The 23,469-nt window shown below is 40.2% G+C and overlaps 1 protein-coding gene across 1 annotated transcript in view; it reads left to right on the top strand.

Annotated features, from left to right (window-relative positions):
• The window catches only part of LOC140239697 (uncharacterized), a 119,652-nt gene that overhangs the window by 36,966 nt on the left and 59,217 nt on the right, over positions 1 to 23,469 (top strand). Inside the window, exons 26-52 of the mRNA XM_072319520.1 lie at positions 228 to 359; positions 742 to 990; positions 1,162 to 1,401; positions 2,039 to 2,284; positions 2,727 to 2,975; positions 3,731 to 3,970; positions 4,435 to 4,689; positions 5,290 to 5,535; positions 7,122 to 7,364; positions 8,296 to 8,535; positions 9,373 to 9,621; positions 9,948 to 10,190; positions 10,836 to 11,078; positions 11,893 to 12,135; positions 12,641 to 12,877; positions 13,124 to 13,372; positions 14,096 to 14,338; positions 15,104 to 15,346; positions 15,996 to 16,238; positions 16,889 to 17,128; positions 17,568 to 17,813; positions 19,043 to 19,303; positions 19,816 to 20,058; positions 20,620 to 20,859; positions 21,269 to 21,511; positions 21,981 to 22,223; positions 23,023 to 23,268. Coding sequence (XP_072175621.1) covers positions 228 to 359; positions 742 to 990; positions 1,162 to 1,401; positions 2,039 to 2,284; positions 2,727 to 2,975; positions 3,731 to 3,970; positions 4,435 to 4,689; positions 5,290 to 5,535; positions 7,122 to 7,364; positions 8,296 to 8,535; positions 9,373 to 9,621; positions 9,948 to 10,190; positions 10,836 to 11,078; positions 11,893 to 12,135; positions 12,641 to 12,877; positions 13,124 to 13,372; positions 14,096 to 14,338; positions 15,104 to 15,346; positions 15,996 to 16,238; positions 16,889 to 17,128; positions 17,568 to 17,813; positions 19,043 to 19,303; positions 19,816 to 20,058; positions 20,620 to 20,859; positions 21,269 to 21,511; positions 21,981 to 22,223; positions 23,023 to 23,268 — 6,495 coding nt within the window. The remainder of the gene's footprint in view (positions 1 to 227; positions 360 to 741; positions 991 to 1,161; positions 1,402 to 2,038; positions 2,285 to 2,726; positions 2,976 to 3,730; positions 3,971 to 4,434; positions 4,690 to 5,289; positions 5,536 to 7,121; positions 7,365 to 8,295; positions 8,536 to 9,372; positions 9,622 to 9,947; positions 10,191 to 10,835; positions 11,079 to 11,892; positions 12,136 to 12,640; positions 12,878 to 13,123; positions 13,373 to 14,095; positions 14,339 to 15,103; positions 15,347 to 15,995; positions 16,239 to 16,888; positions 17,129 to 17,567; positions 17,814 to 19,042; positions 19,304 to 19,815; positions 20,059 to 20,619; positions 20,860 to 21,268; positions 21,512 to 21,980; positions 22,224 to 23,022; positions 23,269 to 23,469) is intronic.

Raw genomic sequence — 23,469 nt, forward strand, 5'->3', positions numbered from 1 at the left:
TTCATTGTATATTTGATGTCGCTTGGCTGAAGAAAAGATTCCTGTTTTAGTAAACATCTTGAAGTGGGTTGCTTTGAGATAGAAGATCATGAATATTGTGATGTTATTGGCAGATCAAACTGAACCAGTAGTGAGTGGTTGTCCATCCAACATCACCGTCATGACTGATGCTGGCCGGTCGTATGCCACAGTCAACTGGACTGAGCCTGTCTTCAATGATGCTGTTGATGGTGTGGTCAACTCTACATCAACACACTCACCCCTTGACCAGTTCAACATTGGGTCTACAAATGTCACCTATTCAGCTACTGATGATGCTGGAAACACAGCTACATGTGTCATTAAAGTGATAGTATCTGGTGAGTATTCTTTCGTTTCCATAATGCACAAATGAAGTGGTTTATACTTTATGGGGGGTGTTTCATAAAGCTGTTCTTAAAGACATGAATGACTTAAGAATGACTGGTGATCAGTTCTTAAAGCTGAATTATGGAAATTCTGATACGTATAGCACATCAGAACGGATCACCAGTTGTTCGTAAGTCTTTCGTATCTTTAAGAATAGCCTTATTAAACTCCCCCCCCCCCAGAATCTACATTTGACTGTGTTGAAACAACATGTATTCAAGGCTACTCTTGCCCAATTAAATGTCTTTTTTTTCTTATGCCCTTGAATAAGCATGCATAGTAAAATCTGATAAATCGGAGAAAAAATGTGTGTCTTGTATCTTTCTTTGTCAGACGATGAGAGCCCATCCTTTGTGAGCTGCCCAGGGGATATCCTTGCAAACACCACCTCTGGGCTGAGTGTAGCAGAAGTGACATGGACTGTCCCCAATGCCACAGACAACTCAGGATCAGTAACAGTGAATCAGACTGCTGGACTGTCTCCTGGAAGTAACTTCACACTTGGTTCTACACTGGTGACTTACACTGCCACCGATTCTTCAGGGAACAGTGCCTCCTGTTCTTTCTATGTCAATGTAACTGGTGAGTAGTGGTGTTTATGAAAGAAAAGATAATCGAAGCAAATGCAATTAGACTACAATGTGAAACATCCACTGCAGAAAGCATGTAAAAGTGTATATGTGAACATTTTTTAATATATTGATTTTTCTGCTAATACTCCCATCATGAACACTACTCACTTTTCTAATACAGATATGGAAGACCCCATGTTCACCTCGTGTCCAAGCAACCAGACGGTTGGTACTGACTTCAGGTTGAACTCGACCACAGTCAACTGGACGGAGCCAGTGGTCAGTGACAATGATATGTATACTGTCACTTCCGACTACCCATCTGGTTCAGTTTTCTATGTTGGATCCACGCTGGTGACCTACACGGCTGTTGACTCTTCTGGCAACAGGGAAACATGCACCTTTACAATTACTGTAGAGGGTAAGTTGAAAACAGTACACTCAGGTTATGATAAATGAAAATTTTGAATCCATTGTGTTTGAAGTTAGTTTCAAGTGTTCTGCTCTGTAAAATTTGATATATTCTTTAAATTTTCTGATTTTGTACTTCTTTGTTACAGACCAAGAGGCCCCATACTTTAATGGCACCTGCCCATCTTCTAGAACTGCCCAGACAGCAACATTACGAAATTACCGAACTCGTACATGGCCAGCGCCTACAGTATTGGACAATGTGGATGAGTCTCAAGACATCAATGTCACTTCATCTCATTCTTCCGGGGACCGGTTCTATGTAGGAACGACAACTGTTTTTATCAATGCCACTGACCAGGCAGGCAATGTGGCTATGTGTAGCTTCACTATAACAATTGTTGGTAAGATATGCCTTTTTTTTTTTGTGTATAAACTTCTTTTGAAAAAATGAATAGACTTGATCAATGAAAGTTCTATTCACTGAGGAGAATACATATGCTCTGACTGTGATGTAACATGTATGATTATTATTTATCAGTATTCTGTGCTTTCATTGTATATTTGATGTCGCTTGGCTGAAGTAAACATCTTGAAGTGGGTTGCTTTGAGATAGAAGATCATGAATGTTGTGGTGTTATTGGCAGATCAAACTGAACCAGTAGTGAGTGGTTGTCCATCCAACATCACCGTCATGACTGATGCTGGCCAGTCGTATGCCACAGTCAACTGGACTGAGCCTGTCTTCAATGATGTTGTTGATGGTGTGGTCAACTCTACATCAACACACTCACCCCTTGACCAGTTCAACATTGGGTCTACAAATGTCACCTATTCAGCTAGTGATGATGCTGGAAACACAGCTACATGCGCTTTCAAAGTTATTGTTTCTGGTGAGTATATGTGAGTTCTGTTTCTGAAAAGAGGGGAGCTCAATAGAAAATGTGCCCAAGAATATAATTTTACATGACTCATGTGTAATCCTTTGTGTGAAATCTACCTTGATTGTATTTGCTGTCACTCGCTGTTTGGATAGTCTTCTTTGATGTGGCATTTCAAGCTGGAATCAATTTGTCACTTTTGAAAAATGCAATTTGTACCCTGTTGTAACTGTACATGTATGTAGATAAAGCTTAAAGGTCCCATTGCTTAGCAGTAGCCTTTAACTATTTGGGAAAAGTATTGTTAACATCCTATACTTCACTTGTATGTAAATAATGTGATGCCTTAGCAATACATGCACTTTCATTGGACATGTTTGCAAATAAAAGTGCAGCATGGTGGAAACAGCATTGTTTTTGTTTGCTCATCATCGATTGTATTTCTGTTTTTTAGATAATGAGAATCCTGTCTTTACGAGCTGTCCTTCTGACATCCTCACAAACACCACCACTGGACTGCTTGTAGCAGATGTGACGTGGGCTGTCCCCAATGCCACAGACAACTCAGGATCAGTAACAGTGAATCAGACTGCTGGACTTTCTCCTGGAAGTAACTTTACTGCTGGTTCTACGCTGGTGACGTACACTGCCGCTGATCCTTCAGGGAACAGTGCCTCCTGTTCTTTCTTTGTCAATGTTACAGGTGAGTGATATATGATCTGAGAAAGTTCATCTGCATTTTTGTGTAGTGTAATATTATGCAACAGAAATGCTTGTGGATTACAGTTCTGTATTTTCACTTGATGTAAAAAACAACAAAAGCATATGATACTCAAGTATCCATGAATAATTTGTAGATGGCTACTTTTTGCTATCTGTTAAATTTCTAGCTTTATTGAGCCTCACATTATTTGATGTCTATGCATGCATAGGTAAATTTTTGGTTATGACTCACTTGATTGCATTGCAGTGATATGATATGTAAACTATAGAGTCAACTTTGATTGATATGATAAAAAAAAAAAAGCCTTGTAAAAGTGGAAAAGGATGATTGTGGGGTAAGAGGTTGGAAATCTACAATGGTACAAGATTTGAGATTGAATTTATGTGAAAAATAATATCATGCAGGTAACATCAGCCTGCCCTTCATTTTCACTCCTTCTGTCTTATGCTGTTTTGAAAATCTTTGTTAAATGTTGTAACTGTTTTACAGAATCATCAGAGATTATGTTTGTACTCGACGCAGAGCACATTGTCTTTTCTTTTGCTCTCACATTCTCTACCAAGGCAGGAATATAAAAAAATGTGAACATTTTCTAATTCATGTTGCACCGTCAGTGTCTCTGAAAAAAATCTGCTGTATAGATGTTGTATATTGAGTATCATTTTCATCAAGAAGTGTTTGCTCACGGTTAATGGTTATGGCAACGTATGGCATGTTTCTGTGAAATGATACAGATTATGAGAGTCCCATGTTCGTAAGCTGCCCGAGTGACCAAACGGTGCCAACAGACTTCAGGCTTGACACAGCCACAGTCAACTGGACGGAACCAATGGCCACAGATAATGATGCTGTTACTGTCACTTCCAACTACAATACCTCGTATGATTTCCCATTTGGATCCACACTTGTGGTGTATACGGCTGTTGATCCTGCAGGCAATGCTGAAATATGCAACTTTACGATTGATGTGATAGGTAAGGAAATTGACATTAGTGTATGATCAATTTATGTTGCAGTATGATTTTTTTTTTTTCAATGGTACTACAGGTATTTGTGAGCTCTGACCTATAGTGTTTGTCAGTGAAGATTTTCTCACATGGGATCAGGAATTTCACATATGATTCCTTTAGGAAAGTAGAAATACAACTAAGTAAAGACTCTCTTCTCATAGGTTTATCAACACAAGATTAAAAATTTTTCTAACATCCATGACAGTAAAACCAGCATCTGCTAAACTGTAGAATGGACTCAACTTGCAGACAAAAATGATTACCCATAATTTTTCTTTTGATATTCACTCCCTGAATCAGGAACCTGTACAATGTAGGAAAAGGTAAATGGTCTTTTTCATGTCATGTAATGGTATCTTGTATGAAATGTTTGGCAAGCATTCTGAGGAAGAACTTGAATCTCAGCAGCTGAAATTGTTGCTTTTCAGATCAAGAGGCTCCTCATTTCAGCAATTGCCCCAATGATCTGGTAAGAGCTACTTCAAACAACAAGGCCTTCCGCCGCGTCACCTGGAGTGCCCCTGTTGCCGAGGACAACGTGGACCCGCCCCAAAACCTTGTGGGCATATATCAGAGCCACGCCCCCGGTTCTAGGTTCTACACTGGGGAGACCATCATCGTCTACAGGGCCACCGATCAGTCGGGCAACACTGGCAACTGTTCCTTCAGTATCATGGTTTACGGTCAGTTTTCATTGTGCTGGTATCCTTTGCCTTGATATATTTGGAATCTCACTGTCTCTATGTTCATCTGCATGCAAATTCACATCACTGTGATTTTATCATATTAATATTGTTAATGAGATTGCCGTTTTCATGTGAGGAAAGATTACGATTGCATTGCAATACTTTTATGTAATTTTGGGTAATGATTTAGTTTTATAACACTTTCAATTACTTGCAACACTTCCACTTCTGAGCCCCATTTTATCAAAAGATAAAATCGATTTTAAATTTCCTTACCACACAGGCTGCCATAGACTTACAGTTGAAATCAACTATATAATCAATTTTACATGTACATGTATACTCTTTATAATACAGGGCCCTGGTTTACAAGATGCATGATTCTCAATCAAATACCATTGAGGCCTCTCTTACAAATGGATTCCTATGTATACAATGTACATGTACATATAGTTTTGTAACATTGTAATGTAGCGCAGTGCCAAACAGAAGTGTGTCATGTAATTGTACTTCTATACAATTGGAAATGTCACAATACAGCCTTTGAGAGGTACTACAATAGCTAGCAAGATGGTATTTTGCACTGTTCTGTTGCAGATGGTCAAGCGCCTACAGTGAGTGGCTGTCCCTCGGACATCAATGCCACCACTGACCTAGGCCAGCCCAATGCTACGGTCAGCTGGACGGAGCCGGTCTACACGGATAATGTTGACAGCAGCATTAACGTGACTTCAACAAGCTCCCCCAATGACCAGTTTGCCATAGGGTCAACTGTTGTGACCTACAATGGCAGTGATAGTGCAGGAAATTTTGCTACCTGTGTCTTCACCATAACGGTGTCAGGTATGTATCCAATTTTTTTTTTTTTTCATTTTTGAGCGTCTTGCTCATTCTGTGGTAGAATCATATAAAATTGTTCTCAATTTTAAAGAGTAAAAGAATTCAAAGTAATAATTACAAGTTAGTTCTAGCTAATACAAGTGTAGGTTTATATGTTTGCTATTTGAAGTCTTCCCCCCATTCCAATGTACAATCTGTAATCAATTTACATTGTATACAACCCTGTATTAACATACAGGGACTGGGTAGGTCCTTGTCAGGGCCAATTAACACGTACCCTAGAAAGAATATTTGGTGCACCATTAAGCCTTCTACCACCCTTACAGGTTGTATCATAACCCTAACTTTGGAGTGATCAGGGTGAATATTGGTTTTGCATTCAAGTCAACCTTGAGATGGCAAAACAATGTACAGTACTCTCCGCATAATCGGGTAGGCTCGGGCAGAGCGTTTCTTACCTGATTAAGCGGAGTACCCGATTAACAGAAGAACACGTCTCATTCACATTTGACACACGGAATGTGTATGTACATGCATTGTACACTGCACCGAACACCTACACTGTATGCTTAACACGCGTACTTGCACGGCACATTATACATACCTTACACTTGCTCAGTCAGGAGCATTAATTTACACTCTTTTTATGGACAAATATGTCTTCATAAAACTTTGTGGTTTGACTAAGACTCCTCGCTAACGTGGAAAATTTGACATTCATGATTTCTTAAAGTATTAATCTGTGATAAAATGTGGGTAGAAAGTAGATTAGCAGAAAATTATTTACCCATTTATGCGGAGAGGCAACCCGCTTATCAGGTAATTTTAATGTGCATTGGAACTGACTTTGACATTTCTACCCAATTAAACGGAGTACCCGTATAAGCGATACCCGATAACGCGTAGAGTACTGTATCTACGTCCAACCTCATTTCCAGTAAATCGAGTTTGAAGTTTTGCAAACTTACAGCTGTTTTTCTGTTTTCACACAAAACTTCTTATCTTACCCTAGAAGGACCAACACTATCAGTAATACAGTGCATGCAAATTGATCTCACTTGACCCTTTATTTTTAGAATAATTTGCATTTAATCAAAGCATACATTGTTAGGCCATCTCAACATAACTACAGTATCGCCTTTGATATGGCAAAACAATGCTAGTCTCGATCACTGGCGCACGTCTAATGTATTACAATATCAATATGCGCGCGCGCTTCTGCAGTCACGCATGGAGCGCAGTCTATTACTGTGTAAACATGGAGATGGCAAAACATATAACGCATATACAATTGTAGATACGTTGTTTTGCCAAAGTCTATGCCCTTTTTGTGTTGAGAAGGGGCAAGCGTATCGTCGCTTACATTGTTTTGCCAGCAAAATTTGAACAATTTCCAAAGGGAGGGAGCGTCGTATCTCTGATTCTGATTTCAAGATTTGGTCAAGAGTTAGATTACACTAAAACAAGTTGAAATACAGTATGTGACTAAGTCAATTTTCATTAATTTTCGACATACATTATTTTTCCATCTCGAGGCCGCAGTGAGTGAGCGTGAGACTATGATCTTATCTGATATTGTTTTTACACAGATGATGAAGTGCCATCCATAGTCAACTGCTCATCTGGCGTTACAAACACTACACTGCCCGGCCAGGCTAGTGGTGCGGCTTACTGGATGGATCCGGCCATTGATGACAATTCGGGCATGTTTACGAGCAACTCCTCTTCCGATCCTGGAGACTCTTTTGTCATTGGCAGCACAGAAGTTGTCTACACTGCCAGAGATGCTGCTGGAAATGAGAACAATTGCACTTTCAGCATTACCATTATTGGTAAGATCTCTTTATACTCATCAGTCTATTCCGAAAATAAAGATTTTGTTGTTGTTGTTGTCGTTATCGTCCTTAAAGCACTCATGCAGAGTGCTGATCTTACTAAACTGTTAAACATGGTTTATCTTGAGATTTTGTTTCCAGACTTTTCCCATTTTATGCAAAGTACATCGCATTGTGTTGGTGCACAGAGTCAAATCATGCACACGCATACCTTGGAATAGAGGAATAGAGAAGGTGTCATGTTCTGTGTGACTATTTTATACATGACATTACAAGTTGACTGTGTAATCATGAGTCTTTGTATCTGATATGTGTTTAGCCAGGGCTTGACACTTACGGTGGCCCGGTGGCCCGGGGCCACCAAAAACGCACGTTGGGCCACCAAAATTTCAGAAATTAAGAATTTGGTGGCCCGATCAGGCCACCAAAAAAGGTTGGATGTTTGCCTTTGGGCCACCAAAAATAAAAGTTAGTGTGGAGCCCTGGTTTAGCATTGTTTTTACTTTATGCCGGTTATATAATTGTGTTTTTTGCATACTTTATAGTCACTGACGATGTTTGCGGATGAACTTTGCAGTAAGAAAAATGAAAAATCCATTGTATTAAGTTTGTATTTTTTAAGAGTAAAAACATCAATGAGACATGAGAGCAATTCACCTACTTATTTCAGACGTGGTTGGAATTTATTTCTTTCTACTCTAATGGAAATTCAATTAGACATTCCTATCCTACAAATGTCAATGTCTGGGGACAGTTGACAAAACTTAAGTGTAGGACAACAAAGGCTGTCACATACATTGTATTTTTCACTATGTGACTTAAAGATATTAAGAGAGTGAATACTGCCACAAATTTGTGTGTTTTTTCGATTGGTTTTGCTATAAACATGCAAATACGAACCACTGTGTTTTGTCCTTTTATTCTGCAGATGCTGAAGACCCCATTCTTAGCTGCCCACCAAACATACAGGCGTCGACAGAGGCAGATCAGCCATATGCTCAAGTGTCATGGGCGTCTGCCAATGCCTCGGACAACTCCGGTTTCTACAACCTGACTGTGGATGCCCAGAGTGGAGCCAACTTCTCTATAGGAGTTACCACGGTGACCTACACAGTCTCTGATGCATCTGGGAACAATGTAACGTGCAACTTCACCATAACAGTGGAAGGTATGCCTGTCGTATTGTAGTTCCTGTTACAATCCATGGTATTTTAGTACGCTGACTAGACCTAAGAAAGAGCAAAGGCCGATAAACATTGACCCGTTGATAAAAGGCTGATTTTGCTACAACACGCATTTTCCATAGACACTTGCCCGAGTATACTCGGGACTCGTCCTCAACAGGTTACTACATTTTTCAGATCATGTAGATTATTGTGGATATTGATTTTTTCCTTTATCTGTCATTGACTTGATTTGGTCCAGAGATGTTATCGATTTTGTTTGCCTAACTATTCTGATTTTGATTTCTTACTCCTACTGCTAAAATGCTTGTTATCATGGTCACAATGTTTAGACGAACATTTTGGTTTTGCTAAATACATGTACCTTATGCGAAGAATGTGTATGGTAATTCCTAAAACACAGAAAAAGAAATAATTTAGTCACCATTAGTATGAACACATATTAGTACACACTTGTGGAAAGCACTTCGCTCACAATTTTACCTACTACTGTCAAAGTGGAGATTTTCGCGGTGTAGAATTTTTTGCGCATTTCGCACAACCAGACACTAGCGCAAAAATAAAAGCACGTGAATATTTTTGCTCGCCATATGTTCCAGTAGTTTATAATGTCCTGATTCTGGGAAATTATAGACGAAATCCATCTTACCCGGCCGAGCGCAAAAAATTACTCGCTCGAAAATATCCACTTTTACAGTATGTCCTTGTGCAGCTCTTAAGTATGTTGTTCCTTTGTGTAAGACAGCGAGGATGTATCTTGCATATCCACATGCTATGATTGTCTAAATTCATAACTCTTAAACCACAATATCTACACCCAGATGTGCAAGCACCAGTCCTGATGGGCTGCTCCTCAAACATCACCGTGAACACCACCCAGGGGCTGGGTGTGGCCGAGGTCTCGTGGGCGGAGCCCTCTGCCGTGGATAACTCAGGCAACTACACCCTGAGCCAGACCAGCGGGCCTCCATCCGGAAGCAACTTCTCCATCGGGATGACTCTTGTTGCATACCTAGTGGAAGATGCAGCTGGACTCAATGACACCTGTGAATTCACTGTCACAGTGATAGGTGAGTGTATTCTGAGCTCAGTTTAGAGGTGTGCAAAGGAAATACTGCTCTGTATGCGTACATGTATGTAGGGCTCCATGTGCACTAAACAATAAGATTGGTGTCAATTGATTGATTGTCAATTAATGATTGTCAATATTTCATAAAATATCATTTTCACCTAAAACTTTAAAGTGAGCCCTCGGAAGACCTTCTTTGAAAATTGAATGATTTGCTTGTACATGTATATGTCCTCTAATCAGGAGAGTATTGCCAGGGAAATAACCACATTTTCTTTTGCTTTGCTACATTGTACCTTGCCTTTACCTCTCTGTTGTTCTCTTCAGACAACGAGAGCCCCGTATTCGTCTCTTGTCCCAGCGACTTTGTGAACCAGACAGACGCGGGAGTGGATTACGGCAATATCACTTGGCCCGCTCCAGTCGTCACGGACAACTCTGGCTCCACCAACACTACCAGATCCCACAGTCCTGGTGATTCCTTCAACATTGGTACAACTCAAGTCACTTATTCTGTGGTTGATGGTTCCGGTAACTCTGCTGAGTGCATCTTCAACGTCACAGTAGTGGGTGAGTAGAGAGACATGCAGATATAAAGATTAAATCACTTAAAATTGCCTTTATTTGTATAATACATTGTAGTCCTCGTAGAGCTAATGTGATACAGATTTTTAAGATAGTGAATTGGATTGATGATTTCAAGGCTTGTAAGATTTTTTTTTGGCTCTGTTCTAGAGGAAGGACACATGAACACAAATTCAAGATATTGAAGAAATGTGACAACTCTAAATTGAGATGATGCTCCTTTTCTCAAGAGTAGTTAATGAGTGGAATAAGTTGCCATCATTTGCAGTTGACAGTCCATCAGTAAACTGTTTAAGTCTAATTTGGAGAGATTCTGGTGTCAGAACAAGAACAATATACTAGTATCCCTGAAGAGATGTTTTCCTGTCCATGTGATACATTTTTTGCACAGTGCCTACCAGAAAAGTTATCAGTTACACATTATGACGACACTGAGGGACAAATAAGTTTGCTTAACTTTATGCATACTTCCAAGGTATGTTGTCCAAAGTTTGTATGCTATCAAAGTAGAAGATGAGGGTGTAGAAAATGAAAGACCTTTGGTTCTATGTTTGTTTCTATTCAATTAGTTTTTGTTGAGGTCTACCCTGAGACAATATATTTTCTGTTTTTCTTTCTTGAATATAACAGATGAAGAACTTCCTACATTTTCGCCCTGTCCGTCGGACTTTATGGTGAATGCCTTTAACGACAGCGCCAATGCCACTGCAACATTTGGCCCAATAACCATTGCTGACAATGACCAGGTTGCCAACTCTTCGTACAGCCACAACTCGGGGGATGTGTTCCCTATTGGTGACACTGCAGTGACCGTGTCTGCTGTAGATACGTCTGGCAACCAAGCAACCTGTGCCTTTACCATAACGGTTGTGGGTAAGTACAGAATTGTGTTGCTTCAAGTTTTCATTTTGAAATTGCAAGAGCCATTTCATGTGAATCATAATTATACTTTCTGTAAATGAGAAACATGCATTTGTGTTGTTTTTTTTTATAGTTACGGAAAACAGAAAGAAGCTCTGTCTGGAGGTTGAAATGTAATAGAGAATGTGTGCAATACTAGAATTAAGTAGAGCGTTTATTTTTATGCTGTTTACCTCCTGTATGCACTCGTGATCCTCATTTGTGCAGTGCCCTTGTATTGGTCTGTCACAAATCTAAATTTTGCTGAATACTGAATTCCATGCTGTCTTATTAAATTCTTGGTATGTGAGGCTGAGTAAATTTTTTTATTGAAAGTCATACAAGTATATCATTTTATAAGAAACTGAAGAGCAGCCTCTAAGAAACATATCCTCAATGTCTCAAATCTTTAAATGCGTGAAACTTGTATTTGTACTTTGTGGGTGCATGCTGTCATCTGCGTGTGAGCAGAATATCAGTTTATGTTTTGGTGCATGGCTGCAATCAATATGTACATGCATATCTTGTTATTTTCTGCACTTTGAAATGCATTCTTTCAATGACCTCAGTAAGTCATGGGATGTCTGCATGTACTGTATGTAAAGTTTTGACAATCATATGCTAGGCATGAAAGAAAAAATGTTGCTTGTTGCATGAGAGAAATAAACTCTGTATATAAGGATCTCACAGTACAGTACAATGAATGCTCTCACAGGTTGCAATGGCAAAATTTGCATACACTGCACAAATATGCACACATGCATGCATCTGTTTATCTGCACCACAGACGTTACTGCACCAATAATTGCTGGCTGCCCATCAAATGTGACGGTCAGCACTGCTGCCGGTCAATCCTACGCCGTGGTCAGTTGGATGGAGCCTACAGCCAGTGACAACTCGGGCAGCTACGTTCTCACGTTTAGCCGAATGTCTGGTTCCAATTTTGACATTGGCACTACTGAAGTTCTGTACATAGCCACGGATGATGCTGGCAACACAGATCGCTGTACTTTCCAGGTTACAGTGGAAGGTAGGCTTCCATTTTTACATTACCTTGTACATAATGATTTCTAGCATTGTCTGGTATCTGTGTACTGCTGTAGCCATATTTCCCTGCGAGATTATGTATTCCTGAAGTGTCAGGCTGAGGGAAAATTATGCTTTTCTTGAAGAAAAACATTCTTATCAAGGGACTTATAGATGTCTATTGCATTTGATATTTGATGGTCTGGATAAATACAAATGTGTACAGTTAATTTAATTTCAGCTTTGTTTGCAGCCAGTCAAATTCTCGAATTACATTCTATGGCGTGATGTCACTGTTCACAACATAAAGACTTTGATCCTTGCTGCATTATATAGTCATGTGATTGTATTATGACCAATCACTTACCAGTATGTACGTAGAAGACCAGTTAATATTTTATGCATAATGTATAGTGCGAAATGTATATAATAGTATTAGAGCTTATCAGGTACCGATGAGTTCAACAGACATGTACGGTTACTGTATTCTCTCTCTTCTGTTTTGACAGACAATGAGGCCCCAGTGTTCAGCTACTGCCCCACTGACCAGGAAGCCTTTGGCTTTGGGAACTTCTCAGTGCAGTGGTCTCAGCCAGTGGTGACAGACAATTCCAACGGAAACATTGCACTCACTTCAAACTATGCCAACGGAACCCTGTTCTCCCCAGGAACCTATGAGATTGTGTACACTGCTGTTGACGAGTCTGGAAATTCGCAGAACTGTAGCTTCACACTCAATGTCTACGGTGGGTGTACATTATCAAAATCATATTGTTCATCTAACATAATTGTGAAACCCAAACTTCAACTACATAATTGTGAAATCCAAACTCTCTGATTTTTTTCTTCATTTTTTGGTCACATTTTAGAATTACATCATGCATATTATGCAAGCACAGATTAAAAACATACGGTAGAAGGTAACAAACATCGAGGAAAACGGTACAGTTGCGCTCATGGCATAGCTTCAACTCTTGTTTGATACTGTGCAGGCAACGATTCGGTCGATCCTTTCGTCATGTGTCCCGCGGACATCGTGGTGAACACTTACCCAGGGCTCAACTATAGGAATGTGACGTGGAGTGGCCTCACATATTCTGACAACATGGAGGTGGTGTCAGTCCAGTCCAACTATGCCAACAACAGCTCCCCCTTCTACATTGGCACCACACTGGTGATGTACAACGTCACCGATCGAGCGGGCAACGTGGCCTCTTGCGACTTCTCCATTACTGTAAATGGTGAGTTTACGATAACCTTTCCGGATATAAACCAGAATTGCATGCCCTACATACAGCTCTGAAGGGTAATTATTAATTTTGATATGCTAATTTATATTCTTGTTTTAGAGGATCTAGAACATTATTGTATGGAAAAAGGTGCAATTTCTAGTGCCTTGGAAAAGGCCTGACAAGAAGTCAATGGAAATTGTTGCTACATCCTGTAATGTCAACAATAATTGATTTCTCTTTCATGAACCATAACTCAGTAGTAATGTGTCATTTAACATGTATGTCATAATGTCCAACAAATGCTTGCATAACTCTTATTTCAAAGACAGATTGTTTGGTTTTCTTTTTCTCCTCAGAATTTAGAGTAAGCCATGTTTGCTTTGATACAGAAATGTATCTGGAAATCATTTGGGATTTTGGTTTCGGTCTCTCTCATTTGTGTTTGCATATTGCATGAGAAACTACCATACCATTGATGACCGTTATAATACAACTAGTAATGCAAGGACATTGTTATGCAGGCAAAATCATGCCTTTTGATTCAGCAAGTTACCCACAATTTGTAAACTGATGCTGCTCGTGGAAACGAGTATAACAGGTGTACTATCTGCACTGTATATAATGCAGCACAAAATCAGCTTTTATCAATTCCTACCATGTTAAAAGAATGTCTCAAAGTCTTTGTTCCAATTAATCTTTCATATCTCATAATCTACCTCCTGCATTGCACAGACGGAGAAGCCCCGGTCCTGCTGAACTGCTCGGGTGACATCACCCTATCTGCTGACTCCAATGTCGCCGATGCTGCAGCATCGTGGCCAGCGATCACAACTACCGACAACTCTGGCTCTTCCAACATCACCTCAACCCATTCATCTGGAGATAGATTCTCTGTTGGCAAGACTGAGGTTACAGTCACAGCTACCGACCCATCAGGAAATACGGCCAGCTGCTCTTTCAATGTCACCATAACTGGTAAATCAACTTTATTCATTTATTTATTTCCACTTCAGGGCATATTACAAATTTCAAAATACATTTATCGTACATGTACTTACATTTTGAATGATCGGGTCAGAGTCCTACATTGTACATGTAGGTCCTAAGGACCTAGTAACACCACAGTACCATGTTTGCTGATTTTTCAGAAGTCAACGTACAGTCACATTTGAGTCTGTTTTCGTAATTTAGTCCCATCTTATTAATCACTCTTTGCTTTTACATGGTCTGCAGTAATAATGATTGTACAAAAGAATTTGATGACACTCTGCAGAATATGTGAAACGCCCTTCCTCCCCACAAAAAAGGATAAATAAAGGATGAATAAATAAAGGTAAAGTCTATTGGCGGAACACTGTGAACATCGTAATATGGTGGAGGAGAGAGAGCAAAAAGTAATGGATTTGTTAGATTTGAACAGTACTTGAGCTAAAACTGATTGAATTTGCACCCGTAAAGAAAATCTGAAATATCATTGCCTGAATTTAGCAATTTCAGTAACATTCACACTATATAGACAGTAATCATTTGTTTCAGCCTAACCACTGTGGCCACAGATAAACATGAATGTGTATACACAAGAAATGCATTTCCGATGCTGTTGAAAATCTTACAGGAGGACCTTTTGTATTGCAGTTTCCTCAGATTATTGCATACAATTATTTGGCGACTATCTTTTTTTTATGTTGCGATTTCATCTGAACGAAGAGTGCATGCTTCCTCCCATCTCACCCAATACAGATACCCAGGACCCTGTCATCACTAACTGCCCATCAAACATCACCATGGGAACAGACGTAGGCTCCGCCTCCAGTGTGGTCACTTGGCCATCCATTGTAGCCACTGATAACGATGGTGTCCCAACGATAACATCAAACTTTTCCCCCAACACCTCGTTCCCGATCGGTTCAACGGATGTTGCCTACCTTGTCACGGATGCATCGGGCAATACAGTGACCTGCAATTTCACAGTGACCATTGTTGGTGAGTGTCAGGAATCTCTCTTTACAGTGCTGCATTACTATGACACAATAATTGGCATTCCCCATGATGCATACCCATACTTCATAAATGCTAAAATTATAAGAAATTGAGTATAACAGTTGTAACAAAACTGTTTATATGATGCATTTGCTCTAGAAAACACACGCCAAGAATGCATGTTGTAGGTGGCATTAGTGATGACACACAAGCAGTCCCCATATTTTACATCAAAGTTTTAGCCCTCTTTTAAATGACTAAACTTCCAGGTTATTCAGTTTGCCGTACTTTGGCCAAAGGTAGCAAGTAGGGACAAAAGCGTTTGATTATTTCCCGAACGAAGTGATTGAATATATCCATTTGGTTACATGGGTATGTTGATATCAGTGCAATGTTGTTAATGGATATCTCTCAGCTGGATGAATGAGTGCTTATCTCAAAGCTTGATCCATATGAAGACTCCATGCATGTTGCATTAAACTGAAAAAAAATGTTTATATGACTCAAATTTGGATAGTTCGGCAATATATGGCTTCGAGGTAGGACAGAACTGTCATAGTATACATTTTATGTCTTTGCAATCTCTTTTTGGTTTTTCTTCTCATGAGATGGTTTGATAAACTATTTTCTAACCTTTGTGTGTCTGTTTCAGATGATGAGATTCCAATGTATGATCAGTGCCCAAGTGACATCACACTGGCGGCGGACATTGGTTCCACCAACGCAACGGCCAACTGGACAGTGCCCATCTTCTCAGACAACTCTGGCACTTTCAACGTGTCGGCGAGCGATGTGCCTGTGATTGTCGTGGACCTGGGTTCATACAATGTGACTTACGTCGCCACGGATGATGCTGGCAATGTAGCGACTTGTCAGTTCACCATTACAGTCCTAGGTACGTTGATTAAGGCCATGTATATTACTTTATTCCACTGCTTTATTTTACTTTTTTAGGTAAAGTTTTGTAGTTTTGTATCAAGATATTAATCTGCAGTGAACTGTTTTGTGAAAAGACAGCATTTTAGTAAATTGTAGGTGAACACAGATTGTAGCTTTGATATTACTTGAGCATGTTTGCTTTCACATGATAAGCTAGTAGATTTACTAGTTTCTTTCCTGGCTGTAGCAATAATTCAATTTCATCCACAATATGACAACACCTAAAACTTCTCTCTGAAAAAAAAATAAATCAAGAAATACACTTTTGAACTCCCCCCCCCCCCCCCCCCCCCCCCGGCAGAATAAGAAATGCAATTCCCCATCTATTCATAGTCTGACAAATCAAATGTAAAAAGCTTTCTACACAAGAAAAATCCACAGCTCAATCAAACACGACATCCAAACATAGCAAGAGAAATCTAAGGAACGCCTGAATTAACCCAATGAGGACAGAATGGTAAGGACGGACTGATTTTGCTACAGCACGCATTTCCCATAGACACTTGCATGAGTATACTCAGGACTTGTCCTCAGCAGGTTGAACTCCATGTGCAACTCCCCTTATTTTCTTGACTTGCTTGCACCTGTACATGTGTAACCCAACAGATCAGGAGTCGCCCAACATTACCTGCCCTTCGGACGTTGTGAATGTGACGGACCCTGGCCTGCCAGAGGCTGCCATCTCGTTTCCTGATGCCGTTGCCACGGACAATACCGGCTCTGTGACGGTTACCTCGGATGTGGCCAGTGGGTCCAACTTCAGTGTCGGCATGACAACGGTCACCTTCACGGCTATAGATATGGCTGGGAACGTGGCTAGCTGCCCTTTCACCGTCACAATTTCAGGTGAGAAAATAAGAGGAGCTCTCATAGCAGAATACTAACCTGCGAACACTCTTCTTCATTTCAGTTGGAAACTTATTCACTCTCTCCTAAATGGTGTAGTTGATTGAAATGGCTAAGAGTTTGAGCAGGGAATCTTGCGAAATGTTTGGAGCCACATGTTGCCAACAGCAAGACACTCCAAACTAAAATACATGCATTGAAAGGATATAACCTACATGCTATGAATGAAAACTACACTGTGATCATGTTGGCAACTTCGCCAGAACATGCTGGTCGGTGCTTGGCTGTGTCATTATTGCTGTTGGTTGATGATTATGGTGATTGCCTCAGTAATCACAAGCTTTCCTTTCATTATCATATTCATCATCCACATCATCACCATTGTCATCTATAGTGTCAATACCCAAATAATTTCTGTGATTTGTCTTTTGACATTTAGATACCGAGATACCAGTCATCAGCAACTGCCCATCAGACATCAACCCGACGACAGATGCAGGGAGCCCTACTGCAAGTAACGTGACGTGGATGGAGCCCACGGCAACTGATAACACTGAGACAGTCGCCTTGTCAGGCAGCGAAGACCCTGGTGCTTCTTTCATTATTGGAGATACTCAAGTTACCTACACGGCGGCGGACGCTTATGGCAATGAGGCTAACTGTTTTTTCACCGTCACTGTTTTAGGTAAGTTTTGATACGAGAAGAGGAACCTTGTTAATTATTTCCAATACTAACTTGCAACTCTTCACAAGCTGTCGACAGGCTGCCCGTCAATCAATACATAGAGATCAATTTGTGCTGTGGGCATCAGGGCCAAAGGTTAGATGTCATTGCCAAAGTCTCGATCACTCAGAATTTATATGGACTTTTTAATCGGTTTTTGCAGAAAGGTAAACAATGACTGGAGGGGGAAAAGTGAGACAATTCATTCAATTTGAGAGTAGGACATTTGCTGCAATGATATAATTTCTACTCAATATCCACAGTCAAAATCAAAGCTGGGCTATCGCATTTGCTAAACACCTGTGACAAGTTTAACCCTATTCTAACTGGGGGGGGGGGGGTCAAATTGACTCCCCCCTCGACGTTTCACGCCATGATTCTGCAACGCACACAGATTTTGACGCGTCGTTTCATGACTTTTTTCATTGAAGTCTCCCGCATGTTTTGAGACCAAATTTGTGACGTTCGGATACTTCGTTCTGATGTTACGTAATGTTTTGAATATGCATGTCAACCCGAAAAAGGCTCTAATTCATGATATCGTATGCAAATCCAATGCAAATTGTGTTTTTTTGTTAAATTGACATAAATTAGATTATTTCAACTTTAAATCATTGAAATTAATAAATTCTATTGTAGATTAGCTTGAAAGAGTGCCTGCAATAAATTTTGGGAAAAAAACAATAGAAAACAAAAGGTTGAACAAACAATGAAATACATAAGAAATTAACAAAACAATAAAAAACAAAAGAAATTGCTTTTGATTGTGCTATTTTTTTACAAGAAAATTGTTAAATGTGTCTTGAGGAATTCTGACACAAAAATTTAGAAAATCCTTCAGTCTCTTTAATGGAGTTACAGGGGAGAATATGATTTCATGCATAAATTTGCATAATTAATTTACTAAAAATAGAAAATCAATATTTTTGGATTGTATGACTGTGTAATCTTGGAGTTGATATCTGGCTCTATATCTAGGCAACATTTTGCGGTAATCGCGCCATCAGCGGCCGAGATCTGAAGGGGGGGGGGGTCAAATTGACCCCCCCCCCTCATTAAAAAGTGGTCTCAAATAGCCCAGTTAGAATAGGGTTAAAGCAATGCATCCATACTCAAGCACAGCTGCTTTGTCCTGCATGCTATTTCCCCAGTGAGTCATGATTTGTTCTTGATTATCTTTCGATTGGTAGATGTGGAAGCTCCAGTGTTCCAGAATCAAACCATGAACATTGCCGCCACGGCTGATCCTGGTCTCGCTGGGGCTGTCATCAGATACAATATTGGTCCAATAACGGACAACTCTGGCTCTTTTACCACAATGGTGACGAGCAATGGCCAGATGCTGTCGTCAACGACGGATTTCTTCCCCATTAGAATGACCACTGTCAACGTCACAGCCACCGATCCGTCTGGAAATCAGAATTCATATTCCTTCACAGTCACCGTCACAGGTGGGTGCTCTCCTTTCCTTGGCAATCTGTGCAAGGCATACACTTCGTAGCCAAATCGAAGCTTCTACAATGTGTCCCAAAGAATATATATGCAATGATAAGATGTTGGCCTTTCTTACACCTCTTGTTATGCTTAAGAGCATCCTGTCTTCTCTGTCCATGCATTCCATATGCTGGTCACTCTCTAGGTGCTGGAATGGTCAAATGATCAGTTCTCATCGAAATCTGCTGTGTTTTTATAGCATGTGATAAAGAGTGTTCAATGACATAGTGTCAGTTTGCTGAATTACTTTGATGTGCTAGTTTTTAGCTTTGAAATCTGTGGTGACAGGTGCAGAGAAAAAAAATTAGTGCATATTTTTCCTTCTGATGTCGTAAATATTCATTAGTAATTGTACTTGATTGTAACGATATTCAGATGTGAATGAGAATCTGTAAGGCTTCTAAGTCTCTCGCTCTTGAGATTTCTAGAGATCCATGATCAGTAATTATCCTTCTGTCTTACCTCTTAGATACCCAAAATCCTGCTTATGACCAGTGCCCCATCGACATCGTGCTGGGCTCGGACACGGGATCTACCAACACGACTGTGTCCTGGATGGTTCCCGTCTTCACAGACAACTCTGGCAGTGTCAATGTCTCGGCAAACTATGTCCCACCTGTTGTCCTTGACCTTGGTACATATACAGTCACGTACCTTGCCACGGATGACTCTTGGAACACAGCAATGTGTGCATTCAACATCACTGTCGTAGGTATGTGATACATTTTCTGTCGTTGGTGCAGTTAGAACGAACTTCATTTGTCTTTTTAACATGTGTAAGGGAAAGAGGTATATCACCAGCTTTCCGTGTGATAGCCAGGGCTTAACATTGATGGTGGCTCAGGGCCACTCAAAATTGATGTTGGGCCGCTCAAAATTGATGTCGGACCACTCAAAATTTATGTTGGACCACCAAATTTTCAAAAAGATGATCTTTTGCTGGCCTGACCAATCTGCTAATATTCAAAATAGATGGGCCGATACCGGTACACTTCTTTTTGGGGCTACCAAATTGTCAAATTTTAAGATTTTGATGGCCCAAATGGGCTACCAGAGAAAAATGTCAAGTGTCAAGGCCTTTGACAGCAGATCATTTTAGTCCACATCCAAATGCTTATACTGAATTCTGGAAGATCTAATCATCAGGTCATGCCTTTCTTGAAAGCTGTATCATTAATTGGTGCTACTGCTTAATACATCAAGGGTGATGCAAATAAATGCTGGGAATTCAATATATTGAGCCATGCTACTGTCCCTCCTCTTGTAAACACAGATGAAGAAGCTCCAGTCATCACATGTCCAGCTGATATTGATGTCTTCACAAATGCCGGAGTGCCCATTGCCACTGTCTCTTGGTCTGATGCTGTGGCAACGGACAACACAGGGTCATTGAACGTGACGTCCGACCGGGCTAGTGGCTCTAACTTCACCGTAGGGGTCACCACAGTGACTTACAGCACACAGGATGCTGCGGGCAACCAGGCTAGTTGTTCTTTTGCCGTCAATGTTACAGGTAAAGCTAACTTTGCATTGCTTTTCATTGTTTTTAAATGGTGTCATCTTACATCTGTATATTTGATATTTCACTTCCTATAAATTTAAACTGTTGGTAGAGTAGTGCTTCTGGCATGTTATGATTTGACAGCAAAGAATGTAGTAGGCAGTCTGTCAAATTATTATTACTTTGGCAGATGAGTACACTGCACCATCTACCTCCTTTCATTTTTGAAGAATTTTTGTAATTGCTAATTTCAGCGGACAGTAAAGGTATTTTATACAGTGTAAGTCATTTGTGTCAAATAATGACCTAAGTTATAGGTTTGTGAGGGTTATGGGATCGTGATGTCTCTTGTACACATCTCATGTGTATGTTCAGCATATCCATTGTATCTACTGTATTTGTATATCACTGTTTGCATCAGATATCGAAGATCCTTTGGTGATGGACTGCCCAGCGAGCTTCGTCGTGAATGCTACAACGGGCACCGTTTATGCCAACGTGTCCTGGGCTGAGCCGACCATCAGTGACAACACGTACACTGTGGTAGTGGTGGCGTCGGATGAGCCCTACACACTCTTCTATCTCGGCACCAAGACCGTGACGTACACAGCATCAGATCTGTATGGAAATGTGATCAGCTGTTCCTTCGATGTCACAGTTGAAGGTCAGTGGTACTAGGCTTAGCCTACAAATTGTACCTGCACCCATTTTATCCTCTCAGTTATAGGAATATCCAAACGTGTGTATTCCTATAGCAATGTTATAACTGTGAGTGAGGAGATGCTGGTAATCAACAACACATGCCATATTTCTGTGTCGCCTGACAATGATAAGGCCACATTGCCACTGAACGTTTAGGAGGAATAGACAAGAGCCAATTTCATTGCTCGAGCGCAATGCATGTGATCCGCCTCAGTCACAGCTCAGCCACCCATTCAGGTTTCTTGAAATCAAGAAAGGGCCAAATGTTTTGAAATGTTCAGTACAGAAAATCTCAAAAGACAGTCTGATAATATGGCAGATAACAAGTTCATGATGTTTCCAAGTAGGGTTGGGAAGTCTTCTTTGATATTCATCCTTAGGATGATTCTAATTTTTGTCTTGTTCATGTCGTTGTCATAATGATTCTACAGACAATGAGCCACCCATCATTGCTAACTGTCCATCGGACATCAGCAAAATGACGGACCTGAACTCACGCTTTGCTACTGTCATCTGGATGCCACCCACCATCACGGATAATGCTGGTGCTCCTGAGATCAACCAGACACATAATCTCTTTGACAGTTTCCCCATTGGGGTGACCACAGTTGTCTTCACAGCCACAGACAGCTCTGGAAATGTGGCAACTTGCTCATTTAAAGTCACAGTTGCAGGTAAGAGCTACCACTAACTGGAATAGAAAATCCCCGCAACTACAGCATCTGTTCGTTCAGATTTGATGAATATTAAAGGTTATTATAACTTTTTGCTTTTAATGTAATGATACATGTATATTTAAAAGGCATGACATCACTATTTCTTGAGCCTTATTATTCATTGTTCAGATCATATCTTTAGTCAATCATAATTGTCATTATGTGCCTTGATTATGTAGATTTAAGCTCTAGTAATGATAATAATTCTGAAATGTTATACTCTAAAACTAGGACTTTGCACATGTAAGACAATATCATACTTGAGATATACACCATGACTGTCCCTATTACTGTACCAGTAACTGCTGGTGTTTGTGTTACTCATGAGGTACATTGTACAATTGAGATCAAATTTTACTGTATGTTGCAGTTCAGTAGTACAGTGCATACATTTAAGTCACATTGACTCCTTTGTCATCATCAAATCTTAATCTAGTATGCTTTTCATTGTAATTGCACCAGATCTTGACACAATTTTGTATTCATTGCTTACATTTCATATGCTCTCTCTAATATCGTCAGCCCCCCTCCTATCAATGTAGTCGTCCACTGCACATGTATCTAATCAATGTGTTGATCACGGTTCAATGATTTACACGTTGTTCACTGAAAGAGATCGTCTGCATTTAACGAAACTCTGTCCTGTGACTTACCTAAGCGACTAATTCTGCAGTGAGCTCACATTTTTAGGCAGACATTGGGGGTAGGAAACATATTAATCTCTCTTTTTTTTTTTACCATCAAATACACTCGACAGACCTTGAGGCACCAATGATCTCAGGCTGCCCCTCTGACATCATCGTGTCGGCTGATGTCGGCAGCTCCAACACGTCCGTGAGCTGGATTGTGCCAAACATCACAGACAACGCAGATCGAAATCTCACTGTCTTTACCAGTCACGTTCCGCCCGTCGACCTAGACATTGGCATCCACGTCATCAACTACACAGCTGTCGATTCTCGTGGCTTTGTCACTAGATGTATCTTCATGGTCAGAGTTACAGGTCAGTGGGAAACAACCTTGAATTTGATTTTAGGATTTTCACTGTGTCTTCAATCAATTGTACATTGCATTTTAGATACTGTAAAACTAGAAATTTTTGCTTGCATTTTGATTTCGCAAATTTTGTGAGAGCCAAGATTCCAAAAATGAAAATGCATGTGAAAGTTCTTGTGTACACTATATATATTGAATGCCAGTGGCA

This window comes from Diadema setosum, chromosome 16 (genome assembly GCF_964275005.1).
Source record: "Diadema setosum chromosome 16, eeDiaSeto1, whole genome shotgun sequence".
NCBI lineage: Eukaryota > Metazoa > Echinodermata > Echinoidea > Diadematoida > Diadematidae > Diadema > Diadema setosum.